Consider the following 14,757-nt stretch of genomic DNA (forward strand, 5'->3'; position numbering starts at 1 on the left):
GTTAGGCATCCACCTTGACTGTGCTGAGACTGAGAGGACAGTAGAGGGAGACAACGCCAACAAAACATCAGTCACCGTGTTTTACCTGACAGATGGCATATCAGTATGCAGGGCACAAGACTGTTGGTTTTATAGAAATATTACTGAAGTAAAAATGACAGAGGTGATTGCAAAGATGTTGCACACAGTTGCATAACTTCAGAGAAGTCATCATGTGATAACAAAATAAAGTCTAACTGGATTTAGCAACTATGAGTCACTGCACCAGATGGTAGTGTGAGAAAAACAATGACTGTTTTGAGCATGGGATAGTTCTTTTTGTATCGTCATTTTACATTATCATTTCAGCTCACAGGCAATTTCTTTTCCGAAAAATAACTCTCTATCACTTTAAGCAAAGTGGTCATAAAACAGCACTTTATCCTCCCCTTGATATTTGTGTTTGATTTGTTTTGTTTCTACTGCGACTCCACCTCTCACAGGGTGTTGAAGTTATTTCTTCCTGCCAGATTTGTCATCAGATGTGAAATGATAAAGGAGCTTTTCTTTCCTGTTTACTTGTTAGATTTTTTTTCTTTTTGTTCTCTGTGTGATACAAAGTTAATTTTGAAAACATGAAAATGTTTCCAGGTTTGATGTCATTTACCAAAACGTATGGGATCACTAGCTGTAACTAAAATGATGTCAGCAGATGTTTCTGCTGACATCATTTTTTCTGGAAGTGGTTTCTTCCCTTTTTAACTCAAAACTTACTACTCACTGACACACTGATTAAAACAGTAAACATGGACATAAAGTCATTAGAACAGGCATTTTAAGATGTCCCAAATCCCACACTTCATAACATTACCACATTAACTACTTCGAGCAGTTGTTGCATCAAGCTGGAGCTGGATCATCACTCACTTCACTGCCAGTGCAGCTACAGCAACTGTTAAATGTTCCCTCAGCCCCCGTGCACCACAGGAAACGATGATCTGTGCTCTTTAGACTCACATGTGAAGCATTTCTTACATTCAGAGGGGAACGTTTTGCAACACATGCAGTACTTAATGTTGCTCCACAGCTGTTTCGGGACAAATAGAAGTGTCTGAAGGAGCAGGGAGAGACACAAGGGCCAAACAGAGTCAGCATGCCAAGTTAACAGGTTCACAGAGCTAACAGGCAGGAAGGCCTGTGAGAAACCGCTGCACTGCTGCTGCTCCCTGCAAATCATTGACAGTGTGTGTGTGTGTGTGTGTGTGTGTGTGTGTGTGTGTGTGTGTGTGTGTGTGTGTGTGTGTGTGTGTGTGTGTGTGTGTGTGTGTGTGTGTGTGTGTGTGTGTGTGTGTGTGTCACCACTCTCTCTGTATTGACATATGTTAATAGCTGTGCAAGGAAAAGGGCAGGAGTCAAAATGACAGAGCTCCTTTCATACCAGCCTGACAACCTGCTGCTAGGTCAGGCGTTGTTAAGGAAATGGTGGTTATGACCTGAACTGATGTGGTATGATGGGAGATTCCTAAAAACTTTAAACTCAGACAGGTAATTTAATCGTTGTCTGTAAAAAAAAACAAAAAAAAAAAAGGACACCGTCTGAAAACATTGTTAAGAATTTTCTTACATAAAACAAAGTCCAATTTGATTCCTGACGGCATCTCCAGATATACTTTTTGGATTGTTCACAGCTCAGTCCACTGCTGCTGCAGTTACAGCTCTGTATTTCTGGCACAGCTGAACCTGGAGGCTTTTGTTTTACGATCCCTGAGGGGGGCTAAACATCAGTTTCTCCCTGTGCTCACATCTACAGCTAACAGAACACACAAAGACTCTGGCAACAAAATAAATGTGACATTTTTCTTCTGTTTTACCAGAACGCGTAAATACTTTTCATGATAACATTCATATGGTGGTAGTAATAGATACTCCAGAAGTAATCATATAACATTTTGATGCTGGAACTTTGATAGTGACTGAATTTAGTGTGAGATATTTTCTAAACAAAAAAAAAAAAAAAAAAAAAAAAAAGCAAACATTTTATACTAACAAAGCCTTGGTCCAGTCTGAAATTGTAAAACAAGAAAAAAGGGGAAAAAAAACTGGGGCTCACAAAAACAGTTAATCACCCAGCTTTGATCAAAGAGTCATTCCAGAGTTGAAGGATAATTAAGCCATCACTGAATACCTGTCAAATGAAAAGATAACACTTGACTCTGTATCAATTTCAGCAACTATGGTAATCCATCTTGCCTCAAACTTTCAACATTTACACTTTTTTTAATTTATTCATCAAATATATTAGCATTGCAACATAAGTAACCAAAAATCAAAAGTTCAAATTCTTGTCATACAAAAGAATCACAAAAGATACTTTGATATGGAAACAGGATTGCAAGGATCGACATGGATCAATTTATTCACATAGTAGATAAAAAAATATGTATGTATGCTAATCAAATTAAATGTCTAGACTATTTCTCAACGCTAGATACTAGCTGTGCTTACAGCTATGCTAGCCAGCTAAAGACAGACTGAGTTACACAAATCAAAAAGAAAACTTAATAATTTGTCTAATGCTGAAAAAAATGAGAAATAGGTACACATTAGGCTCATACTTCCAGCATAAAAAAGCGTGTTAGTTTCTATTTTTAGCACTTTTACAGTGTGAACAGTTTTGACCAATCATGCACCAGCTGTCTTTGCTGTGTTCTGGAGAAACTGTCTAATTGGAGGGGCAAGCAGGCAAACTATATCCATTAATCCCAGTGGTGGTAATCTAATGCAAATTGAACATGACTGTTCACAAGGGTTGAAAATCTGATCTTATGCTATAGTAACATGACTATATGAACCATCTAAAGATTATTGATTGTATCTGTGTAAGGTTCCCCTGAATTATCGTGCAAGATTCCTAACGTAAGTAGCGTAAGTGTTAATAATGAAAAGGAAGTCTTGGCTAAAGTTCTGTTAGCCACACTGGAACTACTGAAGACTTGGCATCCATTGAGCAATCTTGCAAAGTGTCGTCAGATGATGTTAGACGATTGCTGATGAGTTCTGAGGTTGTGTTTGTTGTTATAACTGTACTTATATAGCCCATCACAAGGCTGTTCTGTTACTGCTCTGTAATGTTTATTGTCTAAGTGCTTACTTTTTTTGTCTAAGAGGCTGTAAAGCTTTATTTTTTGTGTGAATGTTTGATAGGTTTACGTAGATTCTTGACAGCTGATGGAGAGCAGACCCGGTGTACAAGCCAGTCTGTGTATACAGTACAGTAAGAGTGAGACCCATCTCACTTTACACACAGAGCTGATCAGCGGAGTGAAAAGTGACCATGTTCGCCAATTTGTTTGTCAGGTGCACATCTGTGGGGAGCTGATGACCTTCAAAGTCACACACAATGTCTGAGAAGTTCACGAATCCAGATGTACACTGGAAGAAAAAAAAACACTCTCCAAGTCTCAGTTTCAGCTTTCCCCGCCCTACACTCTTTGCCTGTTTTCACAGATCTGTCAATGTCATTTGGGTCTGTGAGTGATATTTTATCCTCAGTGTTGTACAGTCAAAAGGGGGTTCTGGCTTTGCAAAAATCAAAGTGGAGCACTGAGATAAATCCTGTCCCCCTGTGCTGCAGTGTTGGTCGGGGCAAGCACAGGTCACCTCCTCTGTTGTGTAAAATCAGATCTTTACAGGATAAATGAAGAGTTTGTGCACTTGAGATAGAGATATAGGTTGTGAGCTGAACTAACACTGGTTCTCTCTCACATATAACATACACGCGATGCAGCTTTCATGTCTACTGAGACTGAACAACTCTACAGGATGAGGATTAAACAAGCTTTATCGACAGCAATATGAACTCATGATGTGTGGATTGTCATATATGAGGAAGAAATGTGCTTCTTTTTAATCACTTTAACTGTCTCAAACCATTCAGCTACAACAGGGTGGAAGACAACTCTATTTTGTCTGCTGTGTGTGGAATCTGATGTTTTCCTGATTGAGACATCAACAATTGGAACTCTGAAGGTGAAATAAAAATTAGATGTAGTTTGATCTGAGTGAGGGACTTTTCCAAGCTATATTAACACCTCATCCTGACTGATGTGGAACAAGCAGACTGTTTTAGTCCAGTATAAATACTTTCTGATGTTTGTTTTAGCACTCATCAGTGACAGATGGGAGTGGTTGACCTTACAGGATAACCAAGTCAATGCCAGACAGTGAAAGTCAGTCATGTCAAGTCAATTTTATTTATGAGCCTTACTCAAGCCAAGAAACAGCAACATGGAAACTAAAAAATAAGTGTGGCAGAAACCAGGCATCTGCACTTTGTCTTCTAAGAAAGGCATCTTCATACTCTGACTAATCAATTAAGCACAAAAAAAATCTGTTCCGAAAAAAGGTTGAAAGACGTCTGACAGGTGAATTATTTCTTAGCTATGGGGCAGCCGCAAGAAAGGCATGATGAACCTTTAACTTTGACTTTGCCCTTGGGACAGGAAAAGCATCTGTTCAAAGGGCCTGAGTGATTTAGAAAAAGAATACAAAGGTGGGTCAGAGGAATAGGAAGTCAGCTATATACCCAATAAATCCCAGCAAAGGTCAACAGCTATGCTAGCAGCTTTGAGAGGCTGAACTTAAGCACAGCTGTGCTTTGAGATCAAAACTATCGTGATGATCAGTAGGTGTGCCAATATTTCCAAAATGGTATTGTACTTGGAATGGGAATATATTAATGAGAATTTGATCATATTCAAAGTTTATGAATAAACCTGAACTTTTACCGGACACTAAACTCTTTACTACTTCAGTTATCTTGAATAGGAAACACATCTCAACATTGAAACATAATGGGTGGACTTGTCTTAGGCTAAGTGGCCATGCTCTATGCTGGTAGCTCTGCCATATGTGGTATGGCCACTGATATGCAACAAGGGAAAAGAAGCATGTAGCAGTCACTAAACCAAGATAGGATGAGCTCCCAGAGCATAAAACACACTTAAACGTCTATGAATAATCATAAACTCTGTAACTAAGTAAAAAGTGAGATCATTTGTTTTTAGTAGATTGTTTTTTTTCTTGTAACAATGCTTCTTGGCTATAAATCATACTGTTTAGCCCAGTTTCCACCAAGCAGTCCTGTTTAGATCAATATGGTTTCGTACGGGTTGGCTCAATTAAGCTTGGTCCTGTTTGCGTTTCCACAGCCAACCTTGCCCTCTGGTGGTAGGTGGCGTGTAAGCTGGATGCCAACAGCCGCATCATTAACATAATCGTGTGACGCCATAGTAACGCGACACAGTGTACCACGCCAATAAATCCAACAAAGAAGAAAAATGCAAAACAATAAACAAAGAGCAACGATGGAAGACTTTGTAAACGGCATGTGGCTCTTTGATACAAAGTGTATTCAAGCTTTGTTTCAGAGAAGACTGTGTGCTGCCAGGAGAAATGCAGCCACCTTCGCATGGCAAGTGACGATTCTTTCGACCAATCAACGGTCTGCAGATCAAGACCAGATCGGTTTAGTCTGGTACCCCTACAGAAGGGTGCCAAAAAGTGGTACGGCTTGTCTCAGGTATTTGTGGTGCTGTCCTAGGATTAGTCAGTGGAAACGCCGTAAAATGCTTGCTGTGCCGATACAAACCGAACTGAACCACTTGGCAGAAATGGGGCTCTAGAAAGTCTGTTTTCCTCTTTAATCATTCCGCAGTTAAGGCGCATGCATTAGTGGGATGAGCAGCAGAGCTTAGTATGTGGGTTACACCTATGCAGGAAAAATCTGCCAAATCCTCTATGCCAATGCCAAACAGCTTATTCTGCCATTGACTCTTGCTGCTCACTAATGTTTGGGATACTGGATAATTGGCATATTTCCACCTAGGTGGCCAAGCTAAATTAAGCATCTTAGGCCTTTTTTGTTTGTTCTGTTTGTCTGTTTTTGGATTGGCCTTTTGGTGTAATCCTACGGCAGGGGGTCGCTGATCTACAGCATCAATATTTTGGAGGGTACACCTGTCATAAACAGTGTTGGAAAGAGAGTATTGGCTTGGTAATAAATCAGCTCAATTGATTCATTCATTCATTCATTTTCTGAACCGCTTATCCTGTTCAGGGTTGCGGGTGGCTGCGGGAGCCTATCCCAGCCATTAGGCGAGAAGCGGGAAACATCCTGGACTGGTCGCCAGTTCAATTGATTGATCAAGATAAATAAAATAGGCCAGGTTAAATTAAACATAGAAACCAACACTGCATTGCCCAGAGCCAAGCTGTCTTCACAGGTGCAGCTGTTGAGAATGCTTCCTTTGGCTGAATTATCACTACTTTAAATGCATCTAATCTGATTATATTCCACTCCTCTGGTATGGAAGTTTATAGGAAATGAATACCTCAAAACATCATGTTACTCATTGCCTGTGTGTGTATCCACAGAAAGACCTTTACAGAAGAGAACTGCAAATAGGCTCCCACAGCTGCTGTTCTGGATGTTTCTGGTGACATTTTAAATATTTCTGCCCATTTTTTTTCAAGAATCAAATATTTTGCTAATGTTGTAAGGAATTTACATGTTAAATCCTGTTGTAAAAAAGCAAGAAAACACCCTAAGTAATTAAAAAACATGTCTCTAGATAATCCACACCCTCTCCAAACTACCCAACCCATCTGACATAACACATATTTAAATTCATCAGTGTATTTAGCGCTCACGTGCACATCCCACTGTCACCTGGCCTTACCCTTTGCCTCATCAGTCAACTTCAAAGCCCTACTTTTTAACAAAACATGGGAGCAACACTTTTCTGATAAACTTCCTGATTTAACTCCTAAACATTGACCCTTTTCTGTCATTTCAGTGTCACTTTTAACCACTGGTCTGGTCTCACTGTAAATATTTCCAGTATAGCATTACAGCCCTGAAATCGCTTCACAGCCTCCCAGGGGGAAAGAGGAATTCCCATCTCAGATTCTCATGTGGAGCGTTTTTGGCAAATATTATTGCTGCTGAACCTCCACCCTCTCCAGAGACCAAACAACTCACCTTTCAATCTCCCTGTTTTCTCATACTATACCTTTTCCCCTTTTTTCTGCAAAGTCTGCAAAGAGCAGGTAATCTCTGTTTACTTATCTAAGCATAGCAGCACTGCTGCTCATTCTTTGGCTCAAGCTTTGCTTTCTTCTTCCCCTTTTTGGTTTTAAATGAAGCCCCTCTGTGTTGCCTCATCATGACCCTGACTTTTCCAGGCCCTCTAACCCGGCCACCTCTTCTTCCATTGTTATGACGCTGTGGCTCTGAAGGCCTCACCTCCCTCATTACTAACCGCTCTCTTACCTGCAGGGTTCCTGACTGTTTGAACCCTGGCCACTGCTGGTGTCTCTGACAGATTTATGACCACAGCAGGACAGAAAGAGAGCCATGCAATCTTTAATAGGACCTTTAACAACCGTGTCTATGAGCTTGCAACCTTCCTCAGGGACCATCTCTTTCCATATATATGCTTTTAATGAAACCTGTTTCCAGCCAACTGGCATATCTTCAAGGAGCGCTGGTTCAGAGTTGACTGACGTTGCTCTTGTGGTTTCTGATTAGGGTTAAAGGAGAAACGTGATGCACTGAACTCCAGGATTTCACTGTCATCCATCCCCAGCTCTGGTTATTGTAGTTTAAATGCAGAACATTACTTTTACATGCTTACATTTTGGCTATCACTCTCTAAACCTCACTACAGAAATGAAACCGTGTAGGTTTGAAACTGCTTTCAAAGAAAAAGAAAACTTGGTGGTTCGATTACTCATATGTTCACTAAGTTTGTTTCACTGTATTTTTCTCATGGAGTACAGCCAGAAGCTAAAACATCATTAGTAAAAAAAACACATCAGTACTTTATCCTCAGGCATTGACCAAAGCACATAATCTTCTTTGAATAAGACTAGCTCTCCATGCTTTTAAAATAAAAGAGTATCAGGAGAGAATTGCTCATTTGTTAGCCGCAAGCACACTTTGGAATTAAATCAGCAGCACTATATTGCACAAAAGATTGTTGTTGAACAAAGCAATGCCATTCAAGAGCACAGGTAAATCTATTAAAGAAAATACATACTGAAAACAGAGGGCCCTGTGTGATATTTGTGGAGAACTAAAGAAAAACTGAACTACCACATCGTGTTGAATCCGTCGCTCACTCTGGGTGTTGGAGGAAAACTGTTGTCTTTGAAAAATGATTCCATATTGAGTGCTTGAATGGACATCACTTCCCATAAGCCCTATATTTCAAGCCGTTAAAGCAGAGAAGACCAGATAGATAATGTAAATCAAACAAGAAAGTACATGTGTGTCAGCATTACAGAGGTTACACACAGAGATTGGCTGGTGTGTGTGCACCTAATCAAAACTTCAAGACCAGTTCAGAAATTGCAAGATTTTACATTTTTCACCATTGGATCTTAAAAAGGTTTCAGGAAAAGTTCAAAATGCAAAAAGAAGAAATTGGATTGGGGCAAAAAATGAGAAGAGTTAGAAGCCATCAGGACTGCCAAGGTTAATTTTTTTTTCTCATCAGAGAATAAAACTTTTTTCCACCTTTCAATGTCCCATGTTTGGTGCTCTCAAAGTCCAAACAAGAATTTTGTGAAGAAGGAGATAAGGCCTCAAAGTCCTTATCTTGCGGATATGGTCTGATTGGTTATTGGGCTACAGTTGGCACCAGTAAAAGCCTTGATTTGGGTCAAAGGATCATCCCGTAACTAGACCGGCAGCCAATCAGATCCTCCGGCTCAGTGCTGGTGAATCTATGGGGGTCTACCAATTGACTTTGTTGTTCCATAACCCTCAAAATCTGCAGCTCAACAGTTCAACAACGTTCAGTGAGAGATGTCTTTTTAGTCTTTGCCATCAGGGGGTCATGCCAGTGTGAATACCTGACAGAAAATTACAATGAATCCACATTTTTGAGCAGATTTTGACTTTAAAAGGCTGTGGTCTTGAACTTTTGAACAGCTGATGGACGGTCTACTTTAGTTTCATTGTTTGCAATAAATTGCTTACCCAGATTTTTTTCTGTCTCATTCCCATTTCTTCTTTTTGCATTTTGAAGCTCGGCTGAGAACCTTCTTAAGATATAACAGTGCAAAATGTGAATTCCTGAAATTTTTCAACTGGTCTTAAAATTCTGATGAGGTATGTATGTCCATCACATAGACTCAATGAAACATGGATGTGGTCTGGTCCTGATGATGTCACCCATCGGCTTTTGAACCTTGATAGTGGTAGCTGACATATTGGAAATTCTAATTCTGTCTGAATAGTCTAGAAGACCACAGCTCACCTGACTGACAGGCGGGCACCTTGTAGCTGTAAGTGTCCCGTTGTATTTTTAATATGGCTGACGATGGGCTTCTAAACTCTGTATTAGGAACAGATGGATGACATCACAGATATTATTCATGACACAATCTTTGGGTACCTGTCAGTGGTAAGTGTATTTGCCACAGAGAATGCCAGTCAGCTCAGTCCCTTCATCGGGGAAGTGGCCAAAGCAATGAAATGGAGCCTGAGGTCCACTTTTTACACTTTCATGGCTTCATTTTAAAACCAAAGGTTGCCAGTTGGTTAAAATGTATGTGCAGTGAAGTAATGTAGAGGCTGTTGATGCTTAAAGCCAAGCACTGCCTTTATAAGTGTACTTTTTTTCTTGATAAGGCTGTATGTTACAAGGTTTCAGCTTTAATACAACACTGGCAACCAGTAGTAACCAGTGGTGTGTAAGTATGCATTAGTCACCACTGTTCAAACTTTAGATGCTTCAACAAGGGAAAACTACTTGCTCAGTCATCAAATTAAATCATCCACCTGGCTTTTAGTGGTTGAAAATCCATGTTTACGACGGATTTACTCAAAGCGACCATCAGGAATGTTCTTTTCACGTTAACTTTGGCTGCCTCTGTGGAAAAAAATGTGGTCTATCTGTTTGTGGCTGTGTGTATTGTGTAAAAATCTAATTCTGCTTCTTATAAAGTATCACATTCATCTAACTTTAAAAATAACACTGCTTAATCAGAATGTAACCCCTACTGAGCAGTAAAATATATTAAAAATAACCACATAAATCCCTACTCAGTTGGCTGGCTGATAGTGCACTTTGCATTTGTAGGTCTTTTTCTGGCATTAAGATGACCTGATTCAGTTTTGTAACCATTTTAATACTCCTTAGGGCACATTTTGAGATGCCAAACATTTTGGCAGAAGGGTCAGTGAAAGCAAACTTTTACATAGATTTGTGCTGGTGAGGAGCTTGGGAAATTACTGCCCAGCCTCTGTGACCCTTAGCAGGAGACTGGCTCCATTCTTGTCCTCCACTGGACACTCAACACAAACTTACAACGCCAGTCCACAACCTCTGACCTCTACCAACTCACTGACCTCTCCCCTCTGATCTCTGTCCAATAGATCAAGAAAAAGCCCTTGGATATGTCTCTAATCTGATCAGTGAAGACATAACGCATCTGTTGGGACTCTAATTGATTTACTCAGCCAATTGCAGGGGATGATTTGAAGGCTCTGGGATAGTGTTTCACCTGTTGTTGTGCAGACTTTGCATGTAATACTACAACATGGTGAGAGATGCGTGTGAGACGTTGGATAAATTTATTGTTACTGCTCTTTTCCTTTTCTTGAGTTACTCTTGAAAGTACAGACACTTTGTCAAAAATGTCTGCACTTCAAGACCTAAGCATACTTTCTTTGCTTCAAAGCTGCTATTTTTTCAAAGTTTGACCTCAAAACACTCCAGATATCATGAACCAAACTGTTCTTGTGCTGTTTTATAGCTTTGGGAATATATAAACTTCTCTGAAATAAAACTGTGACAGGCACAGTTTGGTAACTCACTAATATCAGTCACAATCAGCGACTTAGAGGCGACAGGCCAACATTTTTTCTCTCTCTGCAGCATGTGGTTGCACTGAGTGAAAGGAATGACTGTGAAATCAAATCACTGACATTGCTGCCAAAACACAGATAATAATTCGACATGAAGAAAAAAGTCTGAGGTGTGCCAACAGCTGAGAATTTTCTTAATGTCTGGACTGAGAAAAAAAAAAGACTGTCCTTCATTTTGTCCATGTGACTGTGTGGTCAGTATCAAAGCAAACGTTTGTATTTACAATCTGTAAAAGCACATGGGTAAATCCATTTCCAAAATACACATAAGCAAACATACACACATGTACACACAAACACACACACACACACACATCATGGCACGTGTGTTATTTTTAAGTCTCTATTTCCACTGACCAGTAAGGCCACAACAACTGAGCTCATATGTCTGCGGTGGTGGTCTGACACTGACACGTCCTCGGGGCCCACTGTGTCCAAGGTGGGTCAGCAGTGCTTGTATAAACACTATAGTTGGACACAGAGACATGTGGGGGGGGGGACAGAAGCAGCTACCAACGACAAGCCACGCCATCTGTCTCTGCTGATCACTTAGTTTGGATTAGGCAATCCTTAACGGCTGTTTAATCTATTAATCATAGGACTCAGGCTTGATGGAATGAATGGATGAATGGAAATAGACCTTTTGGCACCTCTGTCAGAAAGTAAGGCGATGCTGCTGTCATAGAGTACAGGAGACAATAACGGCAAAGTGAAAGTATGTGAAGTAAGGAGAAATACAACTTATAACCATAAAGCCATGCCTTCTTTTTTTTAGCTCCTTTTAACTACAAAATGTTTAATGTACTAATAAGAAATTGATAAAATAGGTTCTAAAAATACTCCATAGGATATTACAGACATTACAGGGAAGGGAAGACAAGAATAAAAATATTATCACAAAAGAACAAGGGCCTGTGTACACTAACAGTGCTTTATCCACTGGCAGCACCAATACATAAACAAAACCAGTGCAAAGCAGTGTTTTCAGTGCTCAGCAAATAAACAGCACTCTCTTCAATGTCCCATCTCGTTGCTGACCAATGAAATCAAGGAAGGGGCGGGACCTCTGATTTTGTTTTTTTAGCAATGATGTTGGAGGTCTGTTCAGAGGAGAATCTGACTGTGTGTTTCTTAGAGTTTGTCTGCTGACAACTTTTATGAACATGCAACTGTGACTCCTGGTGAGAAGTGCCTTGAAATGAACATGTTTGGAACTGCCAGTGGACACAGGCCCTAAAAGTACGGGAACATCAAACATAAAACTACTTCAACTGTAATTGTAGCTGCATGAATGTGATAATTAACATTTTGGATCTTTTTTTGTTGTTGTATGAGTCAATATAATTTCAAGCCTTCTTTAGCATCAAAGTACTGCAATGTGTTATCCAGTAACTGTTTACTGATAAGAGTAACACACTGATACTCCAGTAATTTTGGGGAAGATCTTGGTAACTCCAGAGTTTTCCTATAAAATGTGTAGAGATGAAGAATTTGTGCACACATAGTGGTTTTACTATGCTGTTGGGACTTGAAGCACCTGGAATGGTGTAGCATGACACAGATACAGATCAGTGAGTCAATATCAAATTTCAAAGAACTTGTAATGGGCGACGGTGTCTTGTTATTTCACCACATGAATAATAAAAAAAGTTTATATTTGTGAGAGAAGTGTTGTGATGGGTGATCTGTAAAGGTAAGGAGAAGAATGGGAGAAGGTTACACTGTGTAGGTGAAAAGTGGAGATCAATCATGTTGCACTCAGCACGGGCGATGCCGAAGAACCTGCTCCCTGGAGGAGAGGGTGCATGGCACACTGGGCAGGGCTTGGCGACCGGCAGTGCTCTGTGGCAGTTTGAGTGAAGCAGCAGGTAGCTGGGGAGCTGTCCAAAGACATAACAGCTCTCAGAGGAAGCCAAGCAAAAAAAGACGGAGAAAGGGAGGAAGAAGAAAAAAGAAACAGCCCTGCAGGCCAAACATGGAGCCATCTCTTTCCAGGCAAAATAGATCTGCGAGACTCTGGTTTATCTCACAGATTTATGCCTTTCAAATAGCGTGCATGACTTGGGATTTTATTCCTCTGTGCTAATGGGGTTTGACTGTCCTGACAGTGTCAGCAGTATCAGATCTTAAAAAAAGAAGAGTCCTTCCTCTCTTCTGTTGACACTGGAAGAGCTAAGCAGAAGAAAACAAACTCTCAATAGCAATTCCCATGCAAACCCACGTGAGACTACTGTGTTATTTCTTTTACAGTGATCAGAGATTAGCTGTACCACTCCCTTCTGGCAGCAGGTCCCCAGCTGTGCTGTCAGTCCTGCCTCTAATTGAGCCCTCCTCCCAGCGAACACACACTTCCACCGCCTGTAAGGGATCAATACTGTTGTCATCAACTCAGCACCCCCCGAGCTGCACCATAAAGACCATAATGATGGCTTTGTTTTCATAAAGCAGCATGTCATTGTTGCTCTATAATGTTTATCCTCCACCACAGATGGTTTTAGGTGTGAACCACAGAAAAGAGCTGATGGTGAGTAAGAGAGAAACAGAGAGTCAATTCAAGGATCTGTTACCGATGCTGATGCCCCTAACTGAAACCATATTTTTCTCTGCAGTTTGCCGGTGACATGTGTTTCTCAGGGGAAATACAGTATGAGGTGGGTCTTGCTTGGAATGCTTTTTGGAGTCAATCCCTTGCAGGATGGAAAGGAGGGAATAAAACGTGCATTAGCGCCTGTGACAAGGCCAAAAAACAAAGCACTTACTTGTGACGGGTCATGGGCTTGTTTGGTGAATGGTGAGGGTTGAGTCCAGCCTTGTACAGGTTGTATCTGTTTGCATAAAAAGGATTGACAGGGCCTCCATAGAAAGTTCCTTTACTGTCTACCACAGAGAGCAAGACTCCTAAGAAAAGGATCTGTGCAATCAGTTTCCAAAACTTGGTCCTCATTGTTTCTGTTTTTCTTTAAAAGTCTTTAAAAGTTCAGTTGTCAGAGTGGCTTCTCAGGCTTCTCAGAGTGTTGAGTTAAAGTTCCCCCAGCTCACGTGCGGTATCTTCTTCCTCAGCGGGCCCTGAAGGAGACATGGAGCCCAAACAGCTGTAGCATCAGCAGCATCGCGGCCCCGCACACCCCTTCAGCTCGCACACTCACCGACAGTCTGAGCACACAGGACAGAGCAGAGGGAGAACTAGTGAGGCTGAAGAGGGAGGGGAGAGGAAAGAAGAGGGGGCAAGGAAAACAACACAAAGGTGTGCAGGAGGAGGGGAAAGGAGAAGAGAGAAGGAGGGAAGACAGAGAGTGTCTCTAGGAAAGTTTCAGCTCCATACACACACATGCATGGGTGTGTTGGACCTGCAGACTCTAGGTTCAACTCTCTGAGTCCTCTGCACTCTGCACGGATGAGGGTGAATGTGCAAGCAGCAGCGTGCTGCTCTCCTGCCTCTGAAGGGGCAGGCAGACTAACTGGATTTGCATATCCCACCCTTACTCTGCAGGAGTGGGGGAAGTGAAAGCTAATATCATTTGGTCATTTCTTTCTTCTCTCTGTCTTTCTCAAAAAAAAAATCAACGGTGAATAAAATATATGATGAAATCAAATCAAATCTGAAGAACCAAAACAGCTTTTTATCATGTTTCTTTCTTCAGCTTAACATTCTCAAGAAAATCTCAAAGGATTTCAGATTTTCTTTCTCAGATCCTTCAAAACTTTTATTTCTTTTCTCCTTTTCTTCCTCCATCTGCTCTTGCAGCAGCTGTACATCAAAGTGCAGCCCCAGTGTGTGGCTGCTGCCGCTGCCAGCTATAAGACGCTGCAGCTCCCGACACAATGGACCTCCTCCTCGC

The 14,757-nt window shown here is 41.0% G+C and overlaps 1 protein-coding gene across 2 annotated transcripts in view; it reads right to left on the bottom strand.

Annotated features, from left to right (window-relative positions):
• The window catches only part of emilin3b (elastin microfibril interfacer 3b), an 85,523-nt gene that overhangs the window by 5,767 nt on the left and 64,999 nt on the right, over positions 1-14,757 (bottom strand). Inside the window, exon 1 of one of the 2 annotated variants that reach the window (XM_074681696.1) lies at positions 13,678-13,978. The exons of the other annotated variant lie outside the window; for it this stretch is intronic. Coding sequence (XP_074537797.1) covers positions 13,678-13,862 — 185 coding nt within the window. The 5' untranslated portion in view covers positions 13,863-13,978. Of the gene's footprint in view, positions 1-13,677; positions 13,979-14,757 lie in introns of those variants that run through there. 2 annotated transcript variants of the gene reach the window in all.

Source organism: Halichoeres trimaculatus, unplaced genomic scaffold, assembly GCF_033239565.1.
Source record: "Halichoeres trimaculatus isolate MK-OKI-2021-1 unplaced genomic scaffold, fHalTri1.1 fHalTri1_scaffold_11, whole genome shotgun sequence".
Taxonomy (NCBI): Eukaryota; Metazoa; Chordata; class Actinopteri; order Labriformes; family Labridae; genus Halichoeres; species Halichoeres trimaculatus.